The following is a 10,000-nucleotide window of genomic DNA, read 5'->3' as shown; positions in this document are numbered from 1 at the left end:
CCCTGGCGGCACCGCCCGATTTTATACCCGGCGTGCTTTCGCTCGCATCTGCCGCTACTGGTCCCGCGGATTACTCACCGCTTAAAATCATCGCCGGTAAATATTACCAGGAGAGTCATAATTATAGTGACGCATAATAGAGTGTTTATAATATGACCATATATTATGAGACTATATGATGTCTCACAGAGTGTAGAGAGTGAGACTATAGAGTGTCTGATATTACCAGCTGCGTTTCTACGCGTCCCGCTCGGCGAAACGCACCATCAGTTGATCCGTGATACAACGTTTACTTTATCTGTAAATAGTAGTAGATATTCGTATTGTTTACAACATCACTTAATTCTGCCCGAGCTGTATCGCTACACAGTGAGTAAATAATTACTTAATAAAATCTCTTTAAGAATCATTTATGATAGGTAAATAAAGAAAACTCAATATACAAACATTGCATTTGATAGTGCCTTCGTAATTAACTATATAAAACGAGATGTTTTGTATATTTATAACTAAATACTGTGCATTAACTAGTATATTTTACACACAGGCGCACCTTGCTACCCAAACCCTTGCAGGAATAGTGGGGTTTGCGTAGTCTTCACAGAATACAACGAGGTGTGTTTATTAAAATTGATTCTAATAATATTTCATCGCAAACTTTTATTGCAGTATTATAAAGATTTCACGAATAAATATAATATACGCGTTTTAACTTGCATACCCTTTTCATATATAGGTATTACTCGGTATTATTCTCCAAAATAATAGAAACTGTCCGATCCTATATAGCTAACTGTCTCGTTCTACACATTAGGCGAGAGGACGCTGTGAATGCCAACATGGCTACTCAGGCTTATATTGCGAAATTGGAGGATCCTACGGCTCTGGAGGAGGGGAATACTATTCACCCCATGACAAAACTTATACCGACCATGGCAGTAGTGATGGCTACTACGCACCAGGCGGACATGTCGATAAATCCGACGGTTACTACGCACCAGGCGGACATACTGATAAATCCGACGGCTACTATGCACCAGGCGGACATGTCGATAAATCCGACGGTTACTACGCACCAGGCGGACATACCGATAAATCTGACGGCTACTACGCACCAGGCGAACATGCCGATAAATCTGACGGTTACTACGCACCAGGCGAACATGCCGATAAATCTGACGGCTACTACGCACCAGGCGGACATGCCGATAAATCTGACGGCTACTACGCACCAGGCGTATATAGCCAAACGAACACTGGTTACTACAAGCCAACGGACGCTCACACAAATAGCGGACACTACTACGCCCCGAGCCATACCGGTACATATTCATCAAGCCAACCCTCGCCATACTACTCCACGGCAGGCACACATAACACGCACAACCGTCCCGGTGCGCACGTTGCTAATATAGGCCTGACTTACGGAACAGTCGGGAGCAACAACTATCCAGGCAACACGCAAGTGGCTATCTACGGCGGATACCGTGGACACAATCTCAGCCCGGCAACCTACCCGCAAACGTACCCCGTGGAAGAGCACGGCGCACACCACGAAGGCGGTGGTTACGGCTCTGATGACGACCTCTGTTATCCGAATCCGTGCGAAAATGGCGGACGCTGTCACGCTGCTATCAAACATGACGTAGCCGTGAGAAAATGCCTATGTCCTTACGGCTACTACGGTCTCCACTGTGAGCAAAGGTAGGTTCTTGTGCGTAAACGCGTTCAGTTACTGACATCGGATCGGTTATACTTACCAACATTTACTTCTCCTTACATCAGTTGCCCTAATATGTATTCACTGCTCATATATTTCGACTGCGATTTGTTACGATGAGGTGTATTATCTGATGTAAAAAAAACCTCTCCATAAATTAATCAATGCACAAATCCCTGACACGATATCCGATCAAATTTCCGCCACTCAGAGCACGCCCCACTACAGCAACCAGTACTGTTAACCTGTTCCTCGCCTTTCATCATATCAGTAAAGTGCGCAACAGGCAACGAGGGCAATCGTGAGCGAAAACAAAAAAATAATTAATTAAAATACGATAAACCACGAGTCATTAAACGTCATGATCACGATTAAATCGTGACATGTCGATAAACTGAATCGATTCCGGATCGGGAAACGTAATATAACAACTAATGACAGAGTATTAACGAACGAGGAGAACATTCCGGTACACGTCGTCTTTTGCACGTTCGTTTAGTCACTCGAGCAGCGCCCGCCACGGACCAAACTACGAGGAAGCCTGCTTGCCCAACCCGTGCTACAATGGTGGAATATGTGAGGCATTCGTTAGCTGGGGTCGACCACTGAGAAAGTGCATCTGTCCGCCGGGCTACCAGGGAGCTCACTGCCAACAGAAAGCACGTAAGTTTACGTTTAGAAAAGTTTATTCGTAATTCATCCAACAAATATTTGACAATTAAAAAAATAAACAATTAATTATTTAATTATTTTTATTGTAATTCTTGTAACAATTGCTTTTCACACAACGTAATGTGCGGCGCGTAAATGAGAGCAATGATATAAAAGATAAGATAAGATAAGCTAAGATGATGAAATGGAGGCTAAGATAACATAACTCGTCGGAGTATATTGGGTTTCTGCAGTGATTACGAGTTTGTGTGGTAGGTGATGACGGAAGATTCACTAGTTTTCACGAGGTAAGGAAATAATATTCTTTAGTTGCAGAACAGCAGAGAAAACACAACGCTACCTCGTATGCGACACGTTATGACCACGTAAAAACACATTACAAATATATTGACAAAATATAGGCCTATCTGGTTAAATTACGGATGTATTGTATTAAATTGACTATAGGTTTTTGGCTAATATCGCCATGCCGTGAATAACCACGCGCCCGCACGCGCTTGAAGGAAATATGTACAACCGATTATGTCTGTGAATATCAATTAAGGCCGGCCTAATCGTTATTTATTTATTTATTTATTTGTTTATTCATTTATTTATATTTATTTATTAATAATTTTTGTTTGTTTATTTTTTATTTATTTGTTAATTAATTAAGTAATTATTCACCGATTATTTATTCATAGATTATAATAACTACGATGAGTGCGCTCACGATCCTTGCGGCCAGCACGGCACGTGTTCATCTGGCGGCAACCACGCCTACAGCGTTATAAACCCGTCCGGCTACACATGCGTCTGCCACGATAGCTGGAGCGGCATCCGCTGCGAAATTCATGGTGCGTATTCTCAATGAAAAGAAAACGAGTCTATACCGCCCAGTTAGGTGTGTGTGTGTGTGTGTGTGTGTGTGTGTTGTGTGTGTGTGGTGTGTGTGTGTGTTGTGTGTGTGTGTGTTGGGGGGGGGGGGTGCAGGGCCGTACCAGGGGGGGTTATTTGGTTTCTGTAACCCCCTTGGTGATAAAAAAAAAAAAAGTACTAGTTTAAACCTAGTAACATGTTTGGACCTACAGTTGTTTACTCGGGTCTTACTCGGTTACATTGGGATCTATACAAATAAATGTATTGTGATACTAAGTGGGTATAACACAGCGCCGTAGTCAGGGGGGTTCGGGGGTTCGAACGAACCCCCCACCCGAGCCCCCCCAAGCAAAAACTTTTTTTTTTGAAAATTTGCAAGAATTTCACCTCAGGTCGCTCCATTTTAGTGTAATAATTGCAAAATCTCCATCGTGCGGGAGGGTGAACAGTGAACACCCCCCTCCCATACCCTCCCCCCGCTCGGTCGCTTGGCTCCCTCGCCTGGTCGCTTCGCGCCCGAGCAGGGGCGTGTACAGGGTGGGGGGGGGTCCAGGGAGTCCGGACCCCCCCCTTGCTCGCGCAGAAAACGCATCTGAGGGGGTCTAATTTTAAAAATTTCTGGGGGAGGGCCCCCCCCCCCCCTTCGCGTGCTCGCAACTTTGGGTTACGGTTCGACCCCCCCCCCTGGTACAAATCCTGTACACGCCCCTGCCGAGCAAATTGCCAACATTGAAAAACGAACCCCCCCCCCAATATAAAGCTGGCTACGGGCCTGTAACAGGTGTCAACTAGTCAAATTTAATGGGTAAAAGTTAACTTTTTGTGTAACCATTAAAATGTAATTATAACTTTTTTTAAGATAAAGACTCATTGATGGTTTGTAAACTACTGAAACACTCTACTACTGTAACAGTTTTAGTTAACACTATAATTTCAGAGTCACAGGTCATCATCCTATAGTATCTAGATTGGATGGATCACACCACGGAGATAATTAGTCATAATTCCCAACACCAGAGACGAGTTTGTTACAAATCTCATTTTATTTTATTGATGTTAATATTGTTATGGTGATATACACTGTTTTTGTATGAATTCAACAACAATTGAAGTGAACTATGCAGGAAATAACATCTAAGCATGTTAAAAAAAACAAAAAATGGCCGGACTCTCCCCCCACTCACCGCTTCGCGGCTCGGGGCGAAGCTTCGCATCGCCATTTTGTAACCCCCTCTGCCAAACCTCTGGTACGGCCCTGGGGTGCATCAGCATTCTGCGCACGCGCATTAGATAGAATAGAAACATAGTTGTGAAAAAAACTAGTTTGCAGTCATACTTTTGGCTCTGGCTTCATTGCTATAGGGTTCTTTATTATAATGGAGTCCATACAGTTATACATTAAATTCGTCGTATCGATACAGACCCTTGTTACGACGATCCCTGTTACAACGGAGGCGGATGCTACAAGCAGCCGGACGACTATCACGGGGACACGGAGTACTACTGTAAATGCGCGGCTGGGTGGGAAGGACACCACTGTGATACGCACAGTAAGCATCGCTCACAGAAGCTCACAGATTCAACGCATGCAAGCTGATTAAGTGCACGCACGATATTTTTTCTAACGATCGGGTACGCTCGGTAAACGGGGGCATAAGTTGGTCATTTCCTACATTATCCGTTGCCACTTTCCTTGTTATTCAACGCAGCGTTTACCTGATTGACGGAGCTGAAGGGAGAGTGATACGTTCCCTCTCTCAGCAAATAATCATATCGCATGCGGTTTTACTATATTATCTTAATTAATTTAGATCCGTGTTATGACGATCCATGCCACAACGGAGGAGCATGTTACGGACACGATGACGATCACCATGGCGACCACGATTACTACTGCACGTGTGCTGATGGATGGGAAGGTTACCAATGCGATGACCACAGTAAGTTGAAACATCACAGTTTGACGGGACAACACGGCCTATAAATGCACAATTGGTGTTCGCATGTTCGTATAAATGTCTGGTACGTTACGCAGCGATCGAATGATTGACTTCGAATAAAGTCCGTGAGCAATGTTTTTATGGCTATACGTGCGTGACAAAAAGTAGGAGTTTAGAGCAAAAACGGTTCCGGTTTTGTTAATTCGCGACGAATGTGTAGATCCATGTTACGACGATCCATGCCACAATGGAGGCGGCTGCCACAAATATGGCCACGATCACCATGGCGACCACGATTACTACTGCACGTGTCCTGATGGATGGGAAGGTTACCAATGCGACGACCACAGTAAGTAACCTGCGTCGGTAAGGTAAAGCTGCATGCGAGCCACGCAGCGTATGCAGTGTGCGAGCGCTTCTCCCTTCCTCCCCCCACCGCCGCGAGATGACGAACAAACGTGTATGATCCACTGAAGCTGTCGATAATAGATAGCTGGAGGGTGTTGCTCCATCGAAGGAGTTTGTTATTACCTATCAATGCTTATAGATCCGTGCTATGATGATCCATGCCACAATGAGGCGTCTGTCACAAATACGGCACGATCACCATGGTGACCACGAGTACTACTGCACATGTCCTGATGGTTGGAAGGTTACCAATGCGACGACCACAGTAAGTCTTATAATACTGATTACGTGCTATATTTATAAGCAATGTTTAGTGCTGTAGATAAACATATAAAATTGCGAGAATAGTGCCATAATCGCATTGCTATCACCACTATGCGGTTTTTGTTAACCTCGTTGATATGTGACAGTGCACCAACCTAGCAGCCGCAGTTTAGAGAAGCTGAGTACATCTAGCACTATTGCCAGTTTTAACAGGACCGCGCTCAAACAAATGATTTTATTAATTTAGATCCGTGCTATGACGATCCATGCCACAATGGAGGCATCTGTAACAGAAATGCCCACGATCACCATGACGACGAGGAATATTACTGCACGTGTCCTGATGGTTGGGAAGGTTACCACTGCGACGACCACAGTAAGATAATAGTTTAACGTATCAGCTATCATGAGGTTTTATTGCCTTCTTCAACGTCTACAGTGAATTAATCTTGTGATGCATTTTATTAAATTTAAATTGACTATTATTAATCAATTTGATTAATTCTTTGATCTAAAACAAACGATTTATTATTTAGATCCGTGCTATGACGATCCGTGCCACAATGGAGGCATCTGTAACAGAAATGCCCACGATCACCATGACGACGAGGAATACTACTGCACATGTCCTGCAGGTGGAAGGTACACTGCGACGACCACAGTAGATCATAGTTGGACTAGTCACTTCATGAGTTTTTATTGCCTTCTCAATACGCTCATGAATAATCTTGTTGAATGGCATTTTAAATTAATTTAAATTGACTATTATTATAAATTTGATTCAATGCCAATTTGATTAATTTTCATCTAAAACAAGCCGATTTATTACTTTTAGATCCGCTGCTATGACGATCCATCACAATGGAGCGCATCTGCTAACAGAAATGCCACGATCACCATGACGACGAGGAATATTACGCACGTGCTCCTTGATGGTATGGGAGAGTTACCACTGCGGACGACCAGCAGCTAGTAATAGTTTGACTATCAGCTTCATGAGGTTTTTATTGGCTTCTTCAATACGCTACAGTGCATCAATCTTGTTGATGCATTTTAAATAATCTAAATGGACTATTATTAATCAATTTGACCAATGGCAATTTGATTAATTTTGATCTAAAACAAACTATTTATTAATTTAGATCCGTGCTATGACGATCCATGCCACAATGGAGGCATCTGTCACAGAAATGCCCACGATCACCATGACGACGAGGAATATTACTGCACGTGTCCTGATGGTTGGGAAGGTTACCACTGCGACGACCACAGTAAGATAATAGTTTGACTATCAGCTTCATGAGGTTTTTATTGCCTTCTTCAATACGCTACAGTGCATTAATCTTGTTGATGCATTTTAAATAATTTAAATTGACTATTATTAATCAATTTGACCAATGCCAATTTGATTAATTTTGATCTAAAACAAGCGATTTATTAATATAGATCCGTGCTATGACGATCCATGCCACAATGGAGGCATCTGTCACAGAAATGCCCACGATCACCATGACGACGAGGAATACTACTGCACATGTCCTGATGGTTGGGAAGGTTACCACTGCGACGACCACAGTAAGTACAAACGGATTAGGTGATATATTCGTTAAATAACGTTTAACATGTTATATAGACATATAATATTAGGAGCTGTGCGTTCGATAATAGCTTAATTATCATCCCATGAGGTTTTTGTTGCCTTCATCGATATGCTATAATGCATTAATCTGGTTGATGCATTTTAAAGAAACTAAATGGACTATTATTAATAAATTTGATCAATGCCATTCTAAGACAAATGATTTATTAATTTAGATCCGTGCTATGACGATCCATGCCACAATGGTGGCGCGTGTCACAGACTCGACCACGATCACGATGACGACCACGAATACTACTGCACGTGTCCTGATGGATGGGAAGGTTACCAATGCGACGACCACAGTAAGCCTTTAAATATAGATTTCGATAAATAAATAAAGTATATTTTTCTCAACGACGCGGAGGTAGGACAAACTATGATATTACTTACTCAGCAGAGGTGTAAATCTCTGCATATAGCTAAGTGTGTCTGACTCCCACCAGGCGAAGAACATTGTGAATCCTTAGACATATAATATATCCAATCTGTGATCAATGTACCAAGCCGTTGCCTTGAAGTTCAACACAACGTTTATCTGATTGACGGAGCTGAAGGGAGTTAATTTAATAATTAACTTAATTAATTTAGATCCGTGCTATGATGACCCATGCCACAACGGAGGAGCGTGTCACAGACACGACCACGATCACCATGGTGACCACGAATACTACTGCACGTGTTCTGATGGATGGGAAGGTTACCAATGCGACGACCACAGTAAGTCTTATAATACTGATTACATGCTGATGAAAGGTACTCTAGACGCTAAACGTATAAGTAGGATTGCTATAGGTACCACCTTGTAGCTACGTCACTGATATGTCTATATTTCTTCGAGAAGGATATTAGTTAGCAGGTACGTGTTTCTACATGTTCTTGTAGCTACGTCACTGATATGTCTATATTTTCCCGAAAGGGATATTAGTTAGCAGGTACGCATTTGCGTCACATCTTCATTTGATGGTATGGCTAAATCCATTCACAACATTTACGCGCGCACAATTACGAAACATTACGCGCAAACTACACCCCCCCCCCCTCTCAGCGCAAATCCATATGAAACATGCCACTTGTTTAATTCATCGTATCGATACAGATCCTTGTTACGACGATCCCTGTTACAACGGAGGCGGATGCTACAAGCAGCCGGACGACTATCACGGGGACACGGAGTACTACTGTAAATGCGCGGCTGGGTGGGAAGGACACCACTGTGATACGCACAGTAATACTATGAATTCATATATGAATATTATAGCACCTCTTCCACGAGAACCGTATATCGATCAAGCGCCAAATAGTTGTCGCGTGACTGCGTAGATGCGCAATAATTAACTCTCTTGTGTGATTTCCTTCTTTGACGATTTATTTTGATTGACAGCTTCAGTGGATTTCGTTTTTATTGTATCACCCCTATTGTATACTAACCCCCACCCCTCCAAACCGCACACACACACACGCACCTTCCTTTACAGCCATAGTACACGCATATATGTGCGCACTTTAAGCATGTCACCGCTTTCAACGTTGAAGTAGTCGCGATCGTAATATATTCATCACGGTATAGATTACAAGATATAATAGATAATTAAACATCTGCAAGCCTTCGTTACGTAGATTGACTACTGCGTTTTGCGACGTATTTATCGTGCTCACAGTAACTGGGAAAACGGATCGATACTCACGATAAAGTGGGCTCGTGTGTGTTCACTGCGGCAGATTTAAATTCGAAACATTACTACTATTAAATACAATATTTGTTACGTAAACGGAATTCCTGAGAATTTTTCCTTGCCATAACCGCCACTGTTTCATATGTTATATAAGGATGCTGCGATTTATTAATTTAGATCCGTGTTATGACGACCCGTGCCACAATAAAGGCGTCTGTCACAAATACGGCAACGATCACCATGGTGACCACGAGTACTACTGCACGTGTCCTAAGGGCTGGGAAGGTTACCACTGCGACGACTACAGTAAGAGGCAATATTATGACGACACGATTAAATACGCAAAAATTAATCCAAAACGCGCACGCACTTACAGTTACGTGATGAGTTTAGCTGTTTAATTTAGAAGAGCAAAATCAATCTACTGCGCTCACGTTAGCTGGCGAATCACGTTAGCGGCACGTTCAGCTGGCGAAAGAAACAAGCGCGAATTTGTGCGTAAGAAAGAATAATTAGTGAGTGCATTGACATGTTTTTATATTACACGCTTCAAATGGCATAACGATAGTACTATAATCATCATAACAATAGTGGCGTTTGTCGCCTTTGTTCTTCAACAATATTCGCCTTTGTCTGCGCGTATATGAATTATCACGACACATTGAAATCAGTATTAGCTTATAGGTTTACTTACCAACCCTATACTTGAGATTTGTTCACTAGTAACGGAAAATAACAGTGTAGCCACCACACACACACATACACACACACTAATATATATGTGTGTGTGTGTGTGTGTGTGTGTGTGTGTGTGTGTGTGTGT

General features: G+C 42.6%; 1 protein-coding gene across 7 annotated transcripts in view; it reads left to right on the top strand.

The window, feature by feature from the left end:
- LOC106811892 (neurogenic locus notch homolog protein 1-like) overlaps nt 1–10,000 on the top strand; it is a 16,471-nt gene that overhangs the window by 2,639 nt on the left and 3,832 nt on the right. The window contains exons 2-17 of one of the 7 annotated variants that reach the window (XM_014815615.1): nt 1–96; nt 548–615; nt 815–962; nt 1,041–1,704; nt 2,220–2,383; nt 3,076–3,228; nt 4,672–4,800; nt 5,062–5,190; nt 5,411–5,539; nt 6,110–6,238; nt 7,005–7,133; nt 7,309–7,437; nt 7,678–7,806; nt 8,093–8,221; nt 8,601–8,729; nt 9,355–9,483. The exon at nt 1–96 is cut by the window's left edge and continues 73 nt beyond it. In XM_014815615.1, the coding sequence (XP_014671101.1) occupies nt 1–96; nt 548–615; nt 815–962; nt 1,041–1,704; nt 2,220–2,383; nt 3,076–3,228; nt 4,672–4,800; nt 5,062–5,190; nt 5,411–5,539; nt 6,110–6,238; nt 7,005–7,133; nt 7,309–7,437; nt 7,678–7,806; nt 8,093–8,221; nt 8,601–8,729; nt 9,355–9,483 (2,583 nt within the window). Of the gene's footprint in view, nt 97–547; nt 616–814; nt 1,705–2,219; nt 2,384–3,075; nt 3,229–4,671; nt 4,801–5,061; nt 5,191–5,410; nt 5,540–6,109; nt 6,239–7,004; nt 7,134–7,308; nt 7,438–7,677; nt 7,807–8,092; nt 8,222–8,600; nt 8,730–9,354; nt 9,484–10,000 lie in introns of all 7 variants that reach the window. The other 6 variants (XM_014815616.1, XM_014815614.1, XM_014815617.1 and 3 more) reach the window with 6 other exon arrangements.

The sequence above is a fragment of the Priapulus caudatus genome, unplaced genomic scaffold, assembly GCF_000485595.1.
Source record: "Priapulus caudatus unplaced genomic scaffold, Priapulus_caudatus-5.0.1 Scaffold588, whole genome shotgun sequence".
In the NCBI taxonomy this organism is placed as follows: Eukaryota; Metazoa; Priapulida; class Priapulimorpha; order Priapulimorphida; family Priapulidae; genus Priapulus; species Priapulus caudatus.
Note: the sequence above shows the minus strand (reverse complement) of the source record. Positions and strands in the feature narration are given on the sequence as shown.